Source organism: Bufo gargarizans, chromosome 8 (assembly GCF_014858855.1).
Source record: "Bufo gargarizans isolate SCDJY-AF-19 chromosome 8, ASM1485885v1, whole genome shotgun sequence".
Lineage (NCBI taxonomy): Eukaryota > Metazoa > Chordata > Amphibia > Anura > Bufonidae > Bufo > Bufo gargarizans.
In genome coordinates, this window is record NC_058087.1 from 102,222,396 (window position 1) to 102,244,315 (window position 21,920).

The window sequence follows — 21,920 nt, forward strand, 5'->3', positions numbered from 1 at the left end:
AAATACAGTACTTCATAAATTCGCTTTCTCCTCATCGCTCTCTACAACTTCTCCCTCATCACTCCTTCTTTAAGGGCCAACACTTAAAAGGTTTAAACTTTTCACCATATAACGGAAGAACATTTTAGGGTTAGTTTTACTCTACTTGGCAAGGAGTCTCTCTGTCTCCAGCTTGACTGCCTTTATCTGTCTTTTACATATTCTATTTTTCTCGTAGTTTTTTAGTGCTTCTTTGCTACATTCCTGCTTTAGTAATTTAAAGGAGTTGTGTTACTTCAGCAAGTAGCATTTATTATGTAGAGAAAGTTAATACAAGCCACATACTAATGTATTAGCCATATTGCTTCCTTCGCTGGCTACATTCATTTTTTCATCACATTATACACTGCTAGTTTCCATGGTCACGGCCACCCTGCAATCCAGCAGAACCGCCAGTGCTTGCACACTACAGGAAAAAGTGTTGACCTCTCTGTTTGCAGAGACTGCGGGAGTGCACATGGGCTGGTGCTTTTTCCTACAGTGTGCAAGCACAGTCACCAGTGCTGAATTGCAGGGTGGTCGTAACCATGGAAAAGAGAAGTGTATAATGTAATGGAAAAATGAATAAATCCAGCAAAGAAGGCAATATGGATAATAATACATTACTAAGTAGCTTGTATTAGCATTTATTATGTAGAGAAAGTTATTTGCTAAAGTGACAACCCCTTTAAATGCTTTATTTTTATAATGTATTGCCCCTTTTACATTTCTATTTATCCTTTTTTTTTTTTGTTCCTGACCATTTTCTTTCCATAAATGTACCTCTAACATACAGAGTTTAGGATGCTTTTAAAAATATCCCATTTTGCGGCTGTATTTTTATTTTTGAGTTTTCAGTTAGTCTTAGTTGGCAAAATGTAGCTTTTTTTGAAGTTTGCTATTTTTGTGCCTCCCTGAGGAAACACTCTTTTGAATGATAATCGGAAGGTTATTATTTTATGGTCACCATTTCCCAGGTGTCCCCAAACCTGCAGATCTTTTGTTCTGTCAGGTCTATTGGTTAGTACTAAGTCCACTAGTTGGGTCCGCAACCAGTTGGGAAAGGTAATAGTCTTTGGTTATTGCCAAAAACCTGTTTCCTTTATGAGATCTACAGGTTCTAGTTTCCCAATCTATATCTGGGTAGTTGACGTCCTCCATAATAAAGACCTCATGACTTGCCGCCTCATCTATCTCGGCAAGCCCCTATCAGCATTTTATTATTGGATTTCCCAACATGTATTTCTAGCCACATGTTCATGTCCCCCCTCACTTATATCTTCCCTGAGTGTGGGCTTTAGACAGGACTTTACATAAAGACAAAGCCCTCTCTTTCTTTGGTTTTGATTCAGATTGGCAGGTTAAAAAAAGGTCCTGTAGGCATAGTGTGTAGGTGTCAAGCTTTCTTATTAGGTCCAGCAAAGGTATGATAAGGGATAGTATTGGGTAAACGTACAGAATCAACCTAGTCCAGCAATAGTCAACCCTCGAAAAATAATTACTTTATTGAATTTCAAACATATAACAAACTCGACTACACTGTTTGAAGGTAGATCCACCGGGGGTTGAGTGAGCTATTAGTGGGTACGGGAGTAATGTCCCTATAATGATGCCCTAAACTACACCTCAGCCCAGAGACGCCCCCTGATGGTGGGGACTCTGTCCTCGAGCCTAAACTCCCGCCTCCTATCATTCCCTCAAACATGACAGGTGGCGGATGCTAGCTACGTGGTGGACTACCTTTAAAACAGACAAACACACAAACATATAAATAGGAGGTGCCCTATGTATACAGCCCTGTTGATGTGAGGACACATCAAGAGGTACAAGGTACACCCGAGTAATCTAAAAAACATCCAAATGATGAATGTGATAGTTAAGATAGTGAGCTGAAAAACTCTGACGCGTTTCCCCCACAGTGTGGGATCATCAGGGGGTGATGAAAAAAAACGTGTAATAGCCTGGGCCTTGACGAAGGTGACTTCGGCGATTTGCAAAATTTAACTGCCCTCAGTAGAGAGCACAACCATGCCCCTGGCCCTGGCCCTTTTACCACTCTGAGGACCAGTAGCAAAAAGATGCCACCCCCGGCCAATTATGAACACGTCGACATCTTCCTTCAGATGGTTACGAACGAGCTTGAACAACTAGGACACATGAGACCCAAATCCTTTAATCTCTCCATCAGAGATGCAGGCACTAAGGTCACTTGAAAAAGACAATACCATCGTCATTAAACCGGACAAGGGCGGCAACCTAGTTGTCCTTGACTGCGACCGATACATGCGGATGTGCCTGGATCTCCTGAAGGACAAAGGAGGATATGAGATGCTACCCACTAACCCGACCAAACTATTTCTAGAAAATCTGAGACAGATATTACAAACCGGTCTAAGCAACAAAGTCATAAGCACCACGGAATTCGACTTTCTGTTACCGGCTAAACCTCAGACAGCCACCTTCTACGGGCTTCCTAAATTACATAAGGGGACAGCCCCCCTTAGAGGTCGCCCTATAGTCTCGGGCATCAATTCCCTAACCCAGAACTGTGGAGTGTATCTTGATCGGGTGTTGGCAGAGTTAGTAGTGTCCCTCCCGGCCTACACGAGGGACACGATGGACTTCCTCAATAAAATTGATACCCTGAACCTCGACCCAGATTACCTGTTGGCTAGTATAGACGTCGAATTGTTATATAGTTCCATTCCACATGAATGTGGACTTGGAGCCGTTGAGTACTTCCTCCGCACGAGGGGGGTACAACGTGCTCTGCATAATTACTTCATCTTGAAACTACTTGAGTTCACCCTGAAACATAATTTTTGTCTGTTTTAAAGGTAGTCCACCACGTAGCTAGCATCCACCACCTGTCATTTTTGAGGGAATGATAGGAGGCGGGAGTTTAGGCTCGAGAACAGAGTCCCCACCATCAGGGGGCGTCTCTGGGCTGAGGTGTAGTTTAGGGCATCAGTATAGGGACATTATTCCTGTACCCACTAATAGCTCACTCAACCCCCGGTGGATCTACCTTCAAACAGTGTAGTCGAGTTTGTTATATGTTTGAAATTCAATAAAGTAATTATTTTTCGAGGGTTGACTCTAGTCCAGCAATAGAGTGTCAAGCTTTCTTACCTTGTAACACTTCCATGGGGAGTACGGTCCAGGCATTTCCCATGTAGGAAATATACAGATAACGTGCAGTATTACAAGCAAGGCCGATGTACAGTACCCTAAAAAAAAAAAAAATTGTGATTTATTTACAAAGAATTAGCAAATTTAACAACCCCTATCTTTTTTTTCCTTTACTGATCTCCAATGCAAGCTCCACTGATTTGCAGTCCTCAGCCAACTCTGGCTAAAGTCAGGAATTTTACACCTGTAGATGAAGGAGGCTACAAGGTGCCTTGCATGTTAACTTGTTTTTCAGATACAATAGTTACTTCCAATTAGCATGAAACTGATATTTTTACTTTTTGGATGATGTACTTCTAGGTCAACATAAAAAGGGAGTAGAAACGCCCCAAATTATTGATGCACTCCCAAACTCCATATAATTCTGGAATGCAGAAAACATGACAATAACAATAGTCTTCAGCTGACTAGACACCATAGAGCAATGTATCTAATGCAGGTATGCTCAACCTGCGGCCCTCCAGCTGTTGCAACTCCCAGCATGCCCGAACAGCCTACAGCTATCCGCCTACAGCAGGGCATTGTGGGAGTTGTAGTTTTACAACAGCTAGAGGGCCGCAGGTTGAGCATACCTGATCTAATGTGTACTGGGCCTCCCAATTTTCCCCCTCCAATGGCTTATGTAGGGAGAGAAAAGGATTAAAGGATAATTGTCAATAAAAAAAAATTTGCCAGTTTATTAGAGCTAGGAATGTATACCTAAGTTAGTTTGTCAATGATTGTAAAAAGATCTGTAATTACTTTATAATAATAGCTTTCATTAATGTCTCCTGTCCCTTTCCACTGCTCCCTTAAAAGACTGTTGCTATGGCTCATCTGTCTCCTGCTAGAAAGACAGAGGGGTGGCCCTTCATACTGCATTAGGCCTCAGAGTAAGGAGGCGTGTCTCTCAGTAATCCAATCTGATTGGCTGGCAGGGAGCTGCTGGCTACAGCAAGTTTGTATGTGACCTGAGGGAATGCAGTTTTGGCCTCAGAGAAATGGCAGAGGAGCCCATCTTGAGAATATCCTCAATGTCGGATTCAAAACAGCCGTAATGAAGGGGAAAAGTCAAGGAAAACAGTGGTAAGTGAAGAAACTAAAGATTGCTTTATGCATGACGCTGCTGCAGCAGTAACATATGCTAAAATGTATTTAAATTTTTTATGAAAATATGACAGGTATCCTTTAAAGAGGACCTTTCACCAGAATTAAACTTCTAAAGTAACTATACATGCATGTAGAGCGGCGCCCAGGGACCCCCCTGCACTTACTGTTATACCTGGGCGCCGCTCCGTTCTCCCGCAATTGCCTCCGGTATCTTTACAGTTAGGCTCCACACAGGGGAACCTGCCGGCGCCTCCTTCTCCCATGCTGTAGCGCTGGCCAATCGCAGCGCTCAGCTCATAGCCCGAGAGGCTTTTTTCCTCTCTCAGGCTATGAGCTTAGCACTGTGATTGGTCAGCCCTGCAGCATTGGAGAAGAAGCTGACAACAGGTTCCCCTGGGTGGAGCCTAACTGTAAAGATACCGGAGGCAATTGCGGGAGAACGGAGCGGCGCCCGGGTATAACAGTAAGTGCAGGAGGGTCCCTGGGCGCCGCTCTACATGTCTGTATAGTTACTTTAGAAGTTTAATTCTGGTGAAAGGTCCTCTTTAAGCATGTTGAATTATAACTGCCTGATCCTTTTGTTTTCAGGAGATGCTGCCAGTGGTGTCTGATAGGGGATTTCTATTATCTTCCCATTCACTACAAATACATGCAATCTTGAGAATCGGCTTCCCTAGATCGGTCTTGTGGGTGCTATGAATAAAAAGGTTGCTGCGCATGCACAACTGTCTCCATTCACTTCTATGAGTAAGCAAGCATCTAGAAATGTCCTGTGGATATGCCACAAATGTTGATCTGGAAATAACCTTTTAAAAAGGGGATGTCTAGTGGGATTGAAATTTCTAGATAATGGATAGCTTAGGTTATAACGAAATTAAAGAAACATTCATATGATCCCCTGCTGCCGCCATTCCAATGCTTACAGGTTCCTCCTTGTCTCCACAATCTGGTCCTGGCTTGACACTGAGGAAATATCAGGAGATGCCTGCTCAGCCAATCACTGGCTAAGGGCTCTTTCACACTTGCGTTGTCCGGATCCGGCGTGTACTCCACTTGCCGGAATTACACGCCGGATCCGGAAAAACGCAAGTGTACTGAAAGCATTTGAAGACGGATCCGTCTTCAAAATGCTTTCAGTGTTACTATGGCAGCCAGGACGCTATTAAAGTCCTGGTTGCCATAGTAGTAGTGGGGAGCAGGGGAGCGGTATACTTACAGTCCGTGTGGCTCCCGAGGCGCTCCAGAATGACGTCAGGGCGCCCCATGCGCATGGATGACTGCCATGTGATCACATCATCCATGCGCGTGGGGCGCCCTGACGTCACTCTGGAGCGCCCCGGGAGCCGCACGGACGGTACGTATACTGCTCCCTCGGCTCCCCACTACACTTTACCATGGCTGCCAGGACTTTAGCGTCCCGGCAGCCATGGTAACCGTTCAGAAAAAGCTAAACGTCGGATCCGGCAATGCGCCGAAACGACGTTTAGCTTAAGGCTGGATCCGGATTAATGCCTTTCAATGGGCATTAATTCCGGATCCGGCCTTGCGGCAAGTCTTCAGGATTTTTGGCCGGAGCAAAAAGCGCAGCATGCTGCTGTATTTTCTCCGGCCAAAAAACATTCCGGTCCTGAACTGAAGAGATCCTGATGCTTCCTAAACGGATTTCTCTCCATTCAGAATGCATTCGGATAAAACTGATCAGGATTCTTCCGGCATAGAGCCCCGACGACGGAACTCTATGCCGGAAGAAAAGAACGCAAGTGTGAAAGAGCCCTTTAGGCAGGTCATATTGCAGCCAGTGATTAGCCAAGTGGGTACCTCCTGCCACTTCCTGTTTGTTACTCCAGGACCAGCAGGAACCCAGTAAGCATTAAAACAGCAGTTTTGGGTATGGAGAGCTTATTAATACTCCTTTCTGGTTTTTAACCCATTTCTTCCCTTTATCTACAATAAACTTTTCCAAAAGACCGCTACACTAACACTTTAAAAAAGAACACTCCACACCCAAATTAAAGCTACTAGATGCTTCCCTTCCATTTACTTTGCTTCCACAAGCACCCGGTATCTCCTTTTAGCTGTAGTTCCTCCCTGCCCTATCCTGTGCGCTGTGAATATGGCCACTCCTCTAATAATTCCTGTTATTCTGTGATGGAAGCAGCACACATTGGGAAGTAGCATGGTAAAACTGTAGATATATTACTTATTTCAGTGACCTTTATAACAGCCATACTGCAGAGTCTAAAGTTCAGTCCCATTCTAACATCATTACAGCTTACTCTTCTTTCTCCTCCTCTTGCCCAAACTCTGTGGCAGCTGTCACACAGCCAAATAATGAATGCAGGAGGTGCTAGGGGAGCAGAGAGACACAGTCTGCAGATAGGGAAACCATATGTGCTGACTAGATGCGCAGGGATTGCTCGCGGTACCAGAGGAAGACAGCAGACAGGAACTGCTCATGCAATGTGTCCTGTAGCAACTAGGGCTATACAATGACTTGGCATGCATTATTTAGGCCTCTTTCACACTTGCGTTGTCCGGATCCGGCGTGTACTCCACTTGCCGGAATTACACGCGGGATCCGGAAAAACGCAAGTGTACTGAAAGCATTTGAAGACGGATCCGTCTTCAAAATGCTTTCAGTGTTACTATGGCACCCAGGACGCTATTAAAGTCCTGGTTGCCATAGTAGTAGTGGGGAGCGGGGGAGCAGCATACTTGCCATCCGTGCGGCTCCCGGGGCGCTCCAGAATGACGTCAGAGCGCCCCATGCACATGGATCATGTGATCCATGCGATCACGTCATCCATGCGCCTGGGGCGCCCTGACGTCACTCTGGAGCGCCCCGGGAGCCGCACGGATGGTAAGTATGCTGCTCCCCGCTCCCCACTACAGTTTACCATGGCTGCCAGGACTTTAGCGTCCCGGCAGCCATGGTAACCATTGAGAAAAAGCTAAACATCGCATCCGGCAATGCGCCGAAACGACGTTTAGCTTAAGGCCGGATCCGGATCAATGCCTTTCAATGGGCATTCATTCCGGATCCGGCCTTGCGGCAAGTGTTCCGGATTTTTGGCCGGAGCAAAAAGCGCAGCATGCTGCGCTATTTGCTGCGGCCAAAAAACGTTCCGTTCCGGAACGGAAGACATCCTGATGCATCCTGAAGGACGGACTGTCCATTCAGAATGCATTAGGAAAATCCTGATCAGTATTCTTCCGGCATAGAGCCCCGACGACGGAACTCTATGCCGGAAGACTATAACGCAGGTGTGAAAGAGCCCTTAGGGGTGGTACTATGAATGACCTTTATTATTTTTTTATATGTTACATATTTGAAAAGGTTAATGATTTTAGAGCTGGGCTATAAACCGTACACAGTTCCACATTACATCACACACAATGCATTTCCAGGAGACTATCTGATGTAAAATGAAAACCGCCGGCCCACAGCATATCAATATATACGAAGAAAGGATCCAATACTTAAAGTAGTATAAAAGCCCAGTGTGCAGTCCACCTGTCTACACGTTTCAAACACAAAGAAGGTGCTCACGACGTGTGGTACGACTGAGTGCACAGCAATTTAAAAGCAACCTGGTCGCATCACCCGAGACTGCCGCAATAATCAAGCGAGAGCAAAAACCTTGGATGTACTTAAATGCACTGCAGTAAATCTTATTTGAAAAATATATTCATTAAAAGATTTTCTATAATGGACATATAAATATCACTTTTGAAGCCCATTGCATGTTTCATTTGCAATATCTTTATCCAGAAGGCTTCTCGATTATAAACCAGTTTCTGCCAATCTCCTCCATGCCGTGGTTTCAATACCTTCTCAATAGTTCGATAACATGAGGAGAGTAAGCCCGTACATCTATAATGTGGGTTTAGTAATATCGGATACATGTTCCGCAATTCTAGTCTTCAGTTTCCAAACACTGCAGCCTATATACGTTTTATGACATACAGTACAATCTATCCAAACAACCTGATCAGAATCACAATTCAAGAAGCTACTGAAATTATAGGTTTTGTTATTAATATCAGAAAAGATTTTAGTTTTACTGGCATAAAGACAAACATTACAGAGAGCACCGCTTCATAAAAAAATAAAAAAAATATAAAAAATAAATGAGAAGCACAACTAAATGATTTTCCTATTTCATGACGTAAAGTCATAGTTTTATTAAAGACACGGAGGCGAGTATTGCTTTCTCCTTCTTTACTGAACCACCAATAGCAGCAAAGAGAAAAAATTAACATAACAGGGAACCATAGCAACCAATGTCCCTCCCCTATGGCCCCTATAAAAGGCCGCTCCTCCTATGGCTCTTCCTCTTTGGGATCCTGGTGCCAAAATCCCGAACACTCCAACGCACTCTGAACTGCAACCGGAACGAAGAACTCCACACTGTACGAAGCAGGAACCAGCAGTCGCCAACCTGGTCAACCACCGAAGAACTTAAACCGGAACACGGTATACCGTTCTTGAAGAAGCTTCAACCTGAAAGAGAGAACAGACCATGGGCCCAGGTGAAACCGGCATGTCAGGACAAGAGCATCGGACACCAACTGCTCAAACAGACCCGATAGGGGTTGAATGACCAACGGCAATAAAGTGCATTAAACAAACACTACAATGGCAATGAAATAATCAACAGAGCAATAAATACAATGTCATTAATAAATAACAGGACAATAAATACCGTAAAGACATACATAAGCGAGCCCTGAAAGAAAACAACCCACCAAAAGACCCAAGGGAGGGAATCCAGGGTGGGCAATACTCGCCTCCGTGTCTTTAATAAAACTATGACTTTACGTCATGAAATAGGAAAATCATTTAGTTTTACATCAAGACACGGAGGCTCATATTGCAAGTTCAAAGCCTGTCAATAATCGAAGCAAACAAATTAGCTGGAGGACGGAAATAGAACTCCCTGAACGTGGTAACATTAGACCAGTCGGCCAGGCGCATCACGTCCTCCAATCTGGCCCCCGAAACTGCCAGAGCGGTGGCCGAGGCCCCCCGTGCGGAATGGGCTGTGAAGACCGAAGTGTCAACACCCGCCAACAACATAACCCATTTAAGCCAACGCGCTAACGTAGGGCTAGTCACCGGGCCAAACGGATGCCGAATGGAAACGAACAGCTGTGGCCTGGTCGGAGACCTGTGTGCCAGAGTCCTGGACTCGTACTCCCGAAGGCACGCCACGGGGCACAAGATCGGAGACGTAGGAAAACTAGGGTAGGAAACAAACCGGATGCTAGTCTTAGTGCGACGCGAGATGTTAAAGGTAACCCCCTCCGGGGTAAACGAACGCGCGTCGTAGTCAAGGGCCCTCACATCCGAGACTCTCTTACATGAAATGAGGCAAAACAGTGCCAACAATTTAGCAGACAATTGCCTAATGGATAAAGAAGAATTTTCGGGCCAAGAGGCTAAAAAGCCCAAAACCAGGGAGACATCCCAAGTAGTGGAAAAACGAGGTCGAGGGGGACGAGACAACCGAGCCCCCCGAAGGAGGCGAGACACGGAAGGATGTTGACCAGCCGCGACACCCGCGTAGCCCTCGTGGGTAGAAGAAATAGCGGACCTGAAAAGATTAATGGTCCGATAAGCCTTCCCCGCCTCAAAGAGAGAGGTGAGGAAACGCAGCAGGTCAGCTACAGGTGCCGAAACGGGATCCAAGTCCCGTTCCACGCACCAATTAGCCCAAGTTCTCCAGGCTGCCCGGTAAGACTTTCGGGTGCCGGGAGCCCACGCGCTGTCCAATAGTCGTCGAGTCGCAGCCGAAATTCCCTCGAAAGATCCAGGTGTCCGGAGATCCGGCACGCCAGCAGCCGCAGGGATCCGTCGAGGAGGAGGGGATGAAGTAGACCCTGAGGGCTGCGTAGGAGATCCAACCGGTTCGGGAGAAGAACAGGAACCTCCACCAGAATCTTCAACAACGAAGGGAACCAAACCTGGGATCCCCAGAACGGGACCACCAGAACCAGATCCGCCCGATGGCGGAGAACCTGCAGGAGAGTCCTCGGGATCATTGAGAACGGAGGAAACGCGTACAGGCGAGACACCGACCAGTCCTGGAGGAAAGCATCCACCGCCATCGCTTCCGGGTCCGGACGCCAGCTGAAGAACCGGGTCAGCTGCTTGTTGAGCCGGGAGGCGAAGAGATCGACGGACATCGGGCCCCATAAGTCCGAAATCGCTGCGAACACCAGCGGATCCAACTGCCAATCGCTGCCGTCCGACAGGTGGCGAGAGCTCCAATCCGCCTGAATGTTGCTCAACCCTGGCAAATACTCCGCCTGTACCATGATATCCCTGGACAGGCAGAATGACCAAAAATCTTTGGCCAAACGCGCCAAAGTGGCCGAGCGAGTACCCCCCAGACGGTTGACATACCGGACCGCCGACACGTTGTCCATCCGGAGCCGGATACATGTGTTGGCGATCCCGTTGGAGAAACTCCTCACAGCGAAGGACCCCGCCAAGAGCTCCAACGCGTTGATGTGCAGGAGGGATTCCTCCGCCGACCAGGGACCCCCAGTGGAGACCCCGTTGCAATGGGCCCCCCAGCCCTGGAGACTCGCATCCGATTCGATCGTCAACTCCGGCAGGGATCCGAAGATTGCTCTCCCGTTCCACGCTTCCAGGTTGGCAATCCACCAACTCAGTTCCTCCCGGGCTTCCGAGTCCAGAACCACCGCGTCCGCAAAGGAGGCACCGGTCCGAAGATGGGCGATCTTCAGTCGCTGGAGCGCTCGGTAATGCAGCGGGGCTGGGAACACCGCCTGAATGGAAGAGGCCAACAGGCCGATAATGCGGGCCAGGTGACGTAACGAGAGATGGGGAGAGAGGAGAGCATGTCTCAACTCCTTGCGGATCGCCCGCAACTTCGCCGTCGGCAGGCTGAGAGACTCCGAGAGCGAATCCACCGTGAATCCTAGGAACTCCATCCTCTGGGCCGGAGTAAGGCAGGATTTCTCTCGGTTGAGGAGGAACCCGAGACCCGAAAGCAGATCCGCCGTCCAGCGTAGATGTTCCAGCAATCCCGCTCTGGACTCGTGCATCAACAGGATGTCGTCCAGATAGATGATGAGACGCACACCCCGAGTCCTCAACCACGACACGACCGGACGCAGCAACTTGGTGAAACACCAGGGAGCTGAAGACAGCCCGAACGGCAGACAGGTGAACCTCCAGACTTCTCCCTGCCACCGGAACTGAAGCAGGTCTCTGGAAAGAGCGGACACCGGGACCGTCAGGTACGCATCCTTCAGGTCCAGTTTCACCATCCAGTCCCCAGGGATTAACAAATCCCGAAGGAGATGGATCCCTTCCATCTTGAAATGACGGTAACGTACTACCGCATTCAACGAGCGAAGGTTGATGACCGGTCTCATCTGCCCGTCTTTCTTCTGCACAAGAAAGATGTTGCTGATCACACCCACCGATGCCGGGGGCGCAGGCTCGATTGCCAACTTTTGCCTGAGGGACTGCAATTCCGCGTCCACCAACGCACGATCCGTGTGCGACAGGGGAACAAGCGGAGGGGAAGGAATCAGATAGGGGGAGCCCGTGAGCTCTATGTGAAATCCCCTTACCGTGGCAAGAACCCATGGATCCCCGGTAATGAGGCTCCAAGCGTGGGAAAAAAGCTGGAGTCGGCCCCCTACACAAGGTACCATAGAATCCCCCAACAGGGGAGCACTTACCCAAGGGTCTGCGGTGACTCGGATTGCCCCGGAAGGAGCGAGAACGCCATTGCTGTCCTCTCGTGGTAAAGAACGGAGACGCGTTGCGTTGTTCCTGGAACTGAGGACGATGTCCACCGGAGCCTCTGGTCGCTCCACGGGCCTGGAAGTTTGCACGGCCGGACAGGCGGCCCCTACCACTGCCGGCCCTATGAGAGACCCGTCCCTGAAACACTCTGCGCATCGAACTTTGGGCCTTATCGAGCGCCGTAAAAGTGCCCACAAAACGGCCCATGTCCTTGATGAAGGACTCGCCGAAAAGGAGACCCTGGGCTTCCTTTCCTGCCTCAGTGAGCGCTAAATTAGCTAGTTTAGGGTCTATTTTAAATAAAATAGACTTGCGCCTTTCAATTGCCACTGCAGTATTGGCATTTCCAGTAAGGCAGATGGCCCTCTGGGCCCAGCCACGTAACTCCACGTGGTCTATAGGGGATCCCTCATTCTTGGCTGATTCGGCCAACTCTAAGATTTTGGTCAGCGGACCAAGGAGATCCAGAATCTTGTCCTGGCAGCTGCGGAGCGCTGAATCAAGTCCCTTTTTTGAGTTCCAGCCAGTTTTGGCCAGAAATTGCGCCATCTTGGGATCCACTATTGGGGTCTCGCACACCTTATTGGGAACTAATGGCCTGGGACACTCCGCCCTGAGTTTATTGCGTGCCTCGCGGGGGAGCGAGTGACGCACCCAGTGTTCCAAGTAAGCCCCCACATGAGGGGAGGGGAGCCATTCCGCCGAACGCGGATGATGCAAGGACTCAGGGTCGAACATAGGCTCTCCTGAGTCATCCAGAACCGCTACAGAGTGGGTAGCGTTAACAGGGGACACCACATCCCTGGCAGAGGAGGTCGCTGCAGCAGGTGACCTCCTCCTCCGCCTCATAATCCACGTCCGCAAACGCCTCCTCGTCTGAAGCCCCATCAGAGCCAGACAATACTGGGGATTGCGCTCTAGCGCTTTTCCAGGTCCGCGCCCGTTCTGCCTGGCGGGAAGAGGCCCTTTTCCGTGATCTAAGCACGGTTTCTGGGGTGGCAATATGCGCACCAGTCAAAGTCCCCTGTGGCACAGGGGGATCAATAGAGGTAGGCTGCGGTACGGTACTGGGGTCTAGCAAGGGCGCACTAGCAGGGTGTGCTGACAGAGCCTGGGCAATAGTTTGAGATAAAACTGACGACATGGAGCCCATGGCTACCATAATTGCGTCAGACACCGAGCGCTGCAGAGCCAGGGCCTGAGCATCTGCATCAGTGGGGTTAATTCCCTCAGGGGAGGAGGGGGGGTGACTGGCCATCGGAGGTGGAGTAGGGGCCGACATGTCTGATGCCAAATCAGGGTAGCGCTGGGGACAAAAGGGGGCAAGACTGCACTATGAGGCCGAGGTCACCTGAGACCGTGGAGAGCAGGAGCCGCCGACCGCGCAGGGATCCAGTAGGAGTGACCGGAAGCAGGAAGAAAACCAAGAACCGCCCCCAGAAGCCCGCGAAATGCGGCCGTCCTCACCAAGATGGCCGCCGAGATCTCGCGAGATCACGCGGCCGGCCGATCACAGGGGACTTCCAAGATGGCCGCCGAGATCTCGCGAGATCTCGCAGCCACCCGGAGAAGAGAAGCGCCGGGAAATGGCGCCACCGAAGATCGAGAGGGAGGATCCGCCCCTCAACCCTCGGGCCGCGCGGAAGCAAGCGGGGTAAAACTATCTATACAGGGGGGGAGCGGGAGACAGGCCAGCGATGTGAGGCAGGGCCAAGACAATAACAAAAAGAAAAAATGGGGAAAAAACGACCTAATGGCGCCAAAAGGGGGGCGCCCAAAGGCGCAGACTGAATAACCCTAAAGCGCAGGGATAAGCGCAGCAATCAAAACCTCTAACCTGCAAAGCAAGGGGTAAGGAAAACGCAAGGGGAGCGCTGTACAGCCAACAGGGTTAGTCACCCAGTGTACGCAGCGCAACCCAAAAGAGACACCTAATACAAGCTACAAACAGCAGAGAATAAAAGGTGTACTTAGCTTGGCAGCAGCAAAGAAAGAGGAAGAGCCATAGGAGGAGCGGCCTTTTATAGGGGCCATAGGGGAGGGACATTGGTTGCTATGGTTCCCTGTTATGTTAATTTTTTCTCTTTGCTGCTATTGGTGGTTCAGTAAAGAAGGAGAAAGCAATATGAGCCTCCGTGTCTTGATGTAAAACTTTGTTTTCTGGGCTATGAACATACCGTACTAGGGGACAGCATGTCTCCCAGTGTCTACCCCTTTTACCAATAACTAAGGTTTTAGTGATGACCCTGCTCAAAATTTTATCTTTATGTAGAAGGGGAAAGTATGTGTAGAAAATATTTTTTATTTCATCAAAATCATCACTGATAGTAGTTAAAAAAAATAAAAATAAAAAATAAACCCCCTTTGCGACACTGCAGTAAGGCTTGAAGTGTTACTCTTGTGCTGTCTGTGGCTTTCAGTTTTTATACAAAAATTACCACATGTTTTATGTAGTCTTACAAATCCTGCTTGCCTTTGTGTATTTTCCCACAGAGAAACATTTAACCCCTTAATGACCAGTAGATTTTTTATTTTTATTTTTTTCTCCCAGCTTTCCCAAAGCCACAATTTATTTTTCCATTGACATAGCAGTACGAGGGCTTGTTTTTTGTGGGACAAGTTGTACTTTCTAATGGCAATAATACAGTGGGAAATCGGGGAAAAAAATTCCAAATTGGGTGGAATCTTAAAATAAATGACAATTCCATCCCGTTTTATGGGTTTTGTTTTTACAGAAATTCCTATGTGGTAAAACTGACCTTTTTCATTCCTGGGGTCATTACAACTACAACAATACCACATTTGTTTTTCTTGCATATTAATAATAAAATATTTTGAAATATTTTTTTTTTCTTTACATCACCATATTCTTACACCCAAAACGTTTAGATTTTTATGTGAACACTTTTCATTGATAACATTTAGAGTGTATGAACTTAATGATTTTAATAGTAAGGGCGTTTTCGCATGCAGTGATGCCCATTATATTTTCATTTTGGAAAAAGTAGGGCGACCAAAATGTTTACATTTTTTAAAACATTTTTTTATTTTTTATTTATTTTTTTTAAACACTTTTTAATAGTTCCCTCAAGGAACCTGAACAAGCATCATATTGCTTCTCTAACAGACAGAGAATATAGTGAGAATTACACTATGTCAGACAGGCTCCCCACAGCAACTAATGTGCAGCAGCCTCGGATCATTCAGGAGTAGAGGCTGTCGCATACACATTACCGCTCCCACAATCCTCGCTAGGGGGAGCAGGTGTTTTCATCCTCACAGGTGCTGTGGTCACATTTGACCACAGCATCTGAGGTGTTAAATGTGAGCTATCAACGTTATTGTCGATTACATACATAAGCCCCAAGTGCATGCTGTTTAAAACCATCTAAAACCAGTCAGGAACGAGTTAATCGTATAACGAGGGTAACAACTATGCGTGTCTAAGATGGTATTCTCCAACATTCTCCGTTCCCATTAGCCGGACCCCTGCTGTATGCGCCGGCATCAGTGAAAACACAGATGCCGGTGCATTAACCTTACTATGCCACGGTCAGCGATGACCGTGGCATGTGTGGGGTGTGTGGAGGGAGAGAGCTCCTTCCCCGCGTTGACCGTGGCATGTGTGGGGTGTGTGGAGGGAGAGAGCTCCTTCCCCGCGCTGACCGTGGCATGTGTGGGGTGTGTGGAGGGAGGGAGCTCCTTCCCCATGGGGTCCCTGCGCTGTTGTGATGGGGACCTGATGGCCTTGGGTTCCCATCACTCCATGTAAGCATGTGAGAAAGTTAAAATAAAGTTGTTTTTTTATTATGCAAAAAAGTTGCAAGAAAAAAAAAAAAAGCGTTTTTTCCCCATAATTAATAATAAAATAAAAAAATAGGAAAGAAAAGAAAAGTATACATTTTAGGTATTGCCGCGTCCTTATCGACCGGCTCTATAAAAATATCACATGATTCACCCCGTCAGGTGAATGCAGTAGTTAGAAAACTGCTAAAACAACCATTTTTTTGTATCCTTGCCTCACAATAAGTAATACCAAGCGATCAAAAAGTGTTATGTACCCCAAAATAGTACGGATTAAACAGCCATCTCATCGCACAAAAAATTAGACCCTACCTAAAACAAAATCGCCAAAAGAATAATAAAAAAAGGGCAGTCAGAAAATGGCAACACAAAAACAAGATTTCATTCTGTTCAAACATGCATTTACTATGTAAAACTTAGAAATAAAAATAAGACTTTTTATATTGGCTATAGCCACGTCCGTAAGAACCTGCTGTAACGGGGCATCGAAGGCGCACTCTGTCTCCCATCAGCCGCAGACCTGCTGCTTAGCTTCGGGAACGAGGATCTGTGTTTGGCCTCGTTCCCAGGGCAGCTTTGCTAGCTGGGAGGCTCCCTGCTCCTAGGTCTGCCTTGAGCGCCGAGCTGATCACTCGGTGCTCAACTTGTCTGTCTGTCGGTCATGTGACGCTGGCCACGTCACATGACACTCACTCCCCACTATAAATTCAGGCGGCCTGCTGGCTACAGGTTGCCTGTGATTTTCGTCCTATAGGCTGTATACTTTATTATTATTATTAAGCTACCTCTGGAATTGAACCTCCATCCACCTCTTGACACCTCTTCTGCCTGCTCCTTGTACCTTGACGCTACCTCTCGGATTTTGACCTCGGCTTGTTTATGGATTGGTCTTTGCCTCTTCCCTTGTTCTGATGTGACCTCCTGGACTGACCTCGGCTAGTTGACCTGACTCGCCTTCCGTTTTTGTTCTACCGCTTATTGTAACTTCTCAGAGGCTGTCCTCTTCCCTGCTGTCTCTTTCTCTCTGCTTGCACTTAGTAGGTTAGGGACTGTCGCCCAGTTGCGCTCCATCACCTAGGGCGGGTGGTGCAAGTAGGCAGGGACAGGGGACCGGGTGGCAGCTCAGGGGGTGCACCTCCGCTCTATCTTGATTCCTGTGACAGCTGCTCTATAATAAATAAATAAATAAATACAAACACACACATGAAAATCCCCCTCAGCTAAATGCTGAAAAATAAATAAATACAAACTATGCCAAAACAGCCATTTTGTTGTCACATTGCCTCTCAAAAAGTGTAATCCCAAGTGATCAAAAAGTTGTGTACCCTAAAATGGTACCAATGAAAAGGTCACCTCATCTCGCAAAAAATTTGAACCAATGGCGCCCATAAACCAAACCATCAAAATCTGAGTCCTACAATGAGCCCCCACAGCAGTTTACCACCACATATGGGGTGTTGCCATATTAAGGAGAAAATGGGTAACAAATTATGGGGTGCTTTTTCTCCTGTTACCGAAAAATTTGGTGCCAAAGCAACATTTTATTGGAAGAAATTCAACTTTTCATTTTAACAAACAAGTGTTCAAATTCCTTAAAACGCTTAGGGCGTCACAGTGCTCAGTACCCCCCTTAATATATTCTTTGAAGGGTGTAGTTTCCAAAATGGGTTCACATTTTTAGGGTTTCCACTTCAAATACAAAATGGTGCCCAAAACTCATTCTAGCAAAATCTGCCTCCAAAATCCAATATGCGCCCCTTTCCTTCTGACCACTGCCACGTCCCCATAGAGCAGTTTACCACCACATATGGGGTATTTCTGTAAACTGCAGAATCAGAGTAATGTATATTGAGGTTTAGTCTGCCGTTAACCCTAGCTGTATAGCAAGAAAAAAATCAGGAACATGAAAAATCTGCATAAAAAAATTTCACCTCCATTTTCCTTAAATTCTTGTGGAACACCTAAAAATTTAAAGATTATAACATCAGTTTTGAATAACTTGAGGGTGTATTTTCTTAAATGGGGTCATTTATGGGTGGTTTACATTATGTAAGTATAACTGAATTGGTGTTTAAAAAATAGTTTTGGAAAAATGGCTTCTAAACTTCTAAGCCTTCTAACGTCCTAAAAAAAATAAAATGGCATTTACAAAGTGATGTCAACATAAAGCAGACATATGGAAAATGAAGACTGATAACTATTTTATACGGCATTAATATTTGTCTTGAAAGTAGAGAAATTCTAATTTAGAAAATTGCTAATTTTTCAATTTCTTTTAAAATTTTGATTTTTTTATTAATAAAAGGAAAAATATATTGACTCAAATTTCGTGAAGTATAACGTGTCACGAGAAAAGAGTCTCAGAATGGCCTGGAAAAGTAAAAAAGTGTTCCAAGGTTATTACCACATAAAGTGACATGTCGGATTTGCAAAAAAAATGGCCTGGGCAGGAAGGTGAAAACTGGCCCGGGGTAGAAAGAGTTAAGTTAGCGTTGTTTTTGTTTATGTATAGGGAGGAGCGAACCCGAACAGTATAGTTCAAGTTCGTACCGAATTTTGGGGTGTCCGTGACACGGACCCGAACATTTTCTTAAAAGTCCAGGTTCGGTGTTCGAAGCTTTCTTGGCGCTTTTTGAAAGGCTGCAAAGCAGCCAATCAACAAGCATCATAGTACTTGCCCCAAGAGGCCATCACAGCCATACCTACTATTGGCATGGCTGTGATTGGCCAGTGCAGCATGTGACCCAGCCTCTATTTAAGCTGGAGTCACGTAGCGCCGCACGTCACTCTGCTCTGATCAGTGTAGGGAGAGGATGCAGCTGCTGCTGTTAGGGCGAGATTAGGCACTAGGCAGGGATTTACTCAGCAAAAACACTTAATGAAGTGATCATAGAAACATAGAATGTGTCGGCAGATAAGAACCATTTGGCCCATCTAGTCTGCCCAATATACTAAGTACTATGGATAGCCCCTGGCCCTATCTTATATGAAGGATGACCTTATGCCTATCCCATGCATGCTTAAACTCCTTCACTGTATTTGCAGCTACCACTTCTGCAGGAAGGTGATTCCATGCATCCACTACTCTCTCAGTAAAGTAATACTTCCTGATATTACTTTTAAACCTTTGCCCCTCTAATTTAAAACTATGTCCTTTTGTAGCAGTTTTTCTTTTTTTAAATATTCTCTCCTCTTTTACCTTGTTGATTCCCTTTATGTATTTAAAAGTTTCTATCATATCCCCTGTGTCTCATCTTTCTTCCAAGCTATACATGTTAAGGTCCTTTAATCTTTCCTGGTAAGTTTTATCCTGCAATCTATGTACCAGTTTAGTAGCTCTTCTTTGAACTCTCTCCAAAGTATCAATATCCTTCTGGAGACATGGTCTCCAGTACTGAGCACAATACTCCAAATTAGGTCTCACTAGTGCTCTGTAGAGCGGCATGAGCACCTCCCTCTTTCTACTAGTAATGCCTCTCCCTATACACCCAAGCATTCTGCTAGCATTTCCTGCTGCTCTATGACATTGTCTGCCTACCTTTAAGTCTTCTGAAATAATGACCCCTAAATCCCTTTCCTCAGATACTGAGGTTAGGACTGTATCACTGATTTTATATTCTGCTCTTGGGTTTTTACGCCCCAGGTGCATTATTTTGCACTTATCCACATTAAATTTTATTTGCCAGATTTTTGACCATTCCTCTAGTTTTCCTAAATCCTTTTCCATTTGGTGTATCCCTCCAGGAACATCAACCCTCAATCTTTGTGTCATCAGCAAAAAGACACACCTTACCATTGAGGCCTTCTGCAATTTCGCTGACAAAGATATTAAACAACATGGGTCCCAGAACAGATCCCTGAGGCACCCCACTGGTAACAATATACTCCATTGACTACAACCCTCTGTTGCCTGTCCCTCAGCCACTGCCTAATCCATTCAACAATATGGGAGTCAAAGCCCAAAGACTGCAAGACTGATCTACAGCTGTGAATCATTCATCTTCTGCTATTCAATTGCTCACTGTTTTTAGGCTGCCCAGAGCGTTTTTCAGTCACTTTTTTCTGGGGTGATCGGTGGCCATTTTGTGTCTTGTGGTGCGCCAGCACAAGCTGCCACCAAGTCCATTTAACCATCAATAGTGTGTTTTTTTTTTTTGCTATATCCTACATCAGGGGCTTGGCTGTTCTTGCTATTTTATTGAGGGGGTGAAATACAATTGCCAAAATAGCAGTACCCTAAATCTGGTGTTTCAGCTGTGGCTAGCCAATTGTAATACTGTCTGCTGTCTGGCAAAGGATATATTTTTGTTCTGGGTTGATATACAATTCCCAACTTAGCAATTCCCTAAATCAGTGGTTTCTGCTGTATCAGGCCAACTTTAAATCTATCCATAAAAGGGTATATTAGATTGAAGGTGCTGATAGGGTCATCCTCAATAACTTCACACGCTACCGTGCATTTCCAAGTCTAATTCTGTCCGTAAACGTATACCTGTCATCCAGGGCCTAAATACTAGGCCTACAATTCACATTCAGCTAAATCTGTCGTTACTGCTGTGCCTTTATTAGTGTAATACGGTACCTAAATAGATAGCCAGATAGTGTTAGGTGTCTGTAAAAAAAAAAAAGGCCTGAATGTGAAATCAATACATTGGGCCAAATAATTTTTTTCTTATTGTGGTGAACGGTAACAATGAGGAAAACATCTAGTAAGGGACGCGGACATGGTCGTGGTGGTGTTAGTGGACCCTCTGGTGCTGGGAGAGGACGTGGCCGTTCTGCCACAGCCACACGTCCTAGTGAACCTACTACCTCAGGTCCCAGTAGCCGCCAGAATTTACAGCGATATTTGGTGGGGCCCAATGCCATTCTAAGGATGGTAAGGCCTGAGCAGGTACAGGCATTAGTCAATTGGGTGGCTGACAGTGGATCCAGCACGTTCACATTATCTCCCACCCAGTCTTCTGCAGAAAGCGCACAGATGGCGCCTGAAAACCAAGCCCATCAGTCTGTCACATCACCCCCATGCATATCAGGGAAACTGTCTGAGCCTCAAAATATGCAGCAGTCTCTTATGCTGTTTGAAGACTCTGCTGGCAGGGTTTCCCAAGGGCATCCACCTAGCCCTTCCCCAGCGGTGGAAGAAATAGAATGCACTGACGCACAACCACTTAGGTTTCCTGATGATGAGGACATGGGAATACCACCTCAGCACGTCTCTGATGATGACGAAACACAGGTGCCAACTGCTGCGTCTTTCTGCAGTGTGCAGACTGAACAGGAGGTCAGGGATCAAGACTGGGTGGAAGACGATGCAGGGGACGATGAGGTCCTAGACCCCACATGGAATGAAGGTCGTGCCACTGACTTTCACAGTTCGGAGGAAGAGGCAGTGGTGAGATCGAGCCAACAGCGTAGCAAAAGAGGGAGCAGTGGGCAAAAGCAGAACACCCGCCGCCAAGAGACTCCGTCTGCTACTGACCGCCGCCATCTGGGACCGAGCAGCCCAAAGGCAGCTTCAAGGAGTTCCCTGGCATGGCACTTCTTCAAACAATGTGCTGACGACAAGACCCGAGTGGTTTGCACGCTGTGCCATCAGAGCCTGAAGCAAGGCATTAACGTTCTGAACCTTAACACAACCTGCATGACCAGGCACCTGCATGCAAAGCATGAACTGCAGTGGAGTAAACACCTTAAAAACAAGGAACTCACTCAGGCTCCCCCTGCTACCTCTTCTGCTGCTGCCGCCTTGGCCTCTTCTGCTGCTGCCGCCTTGGCCTCTTCTGCTGCTGCCGCCTTGGCCTCTTCTGCTGCTGCCGCCTCTGGAGGGACGTTGGCACCTGCCGCCCAGTAAACAAAGGATGTACCACCAACACCACCACCTCCGTCACCAAGCATCTCAACCATATCACACGGCAGCGTTCAGCTCTCCATCTCACAAACATTTGAGAGAAAGCGTAAATTCCCACCTAGCCACCCTCGATCCCTGGCCCTGAATGCCAGCATTTCTAAACTACTGGCCTATGAA

General features: G+C 46.9%; 1 protein-coding gene across 1 annotated transcript in view; it reads right to left on the reverse strand.

Annotated features, from left to right (window-relative positions):
• The window catches only part of MFSD6 (major facilitator superfamily domain containing 6), a 286,969-nt gene that overhangs the window by 163,102 nt on the left and 101,947 nt on the right, over nucleotides 1–21,920 (reverse strand). The window contains exon 3 of the mRNA XM_044303296.1: nucleotides 3,151–3,248. Within this exon, the coding sequence (XP_044159231.1) occupies nucleotides 3,151–3,248 (98 nt within the window). The remainder of the gene's footprint in view (nucleotides 1–3,150; nucleotides 3,249–21,920) is intronic.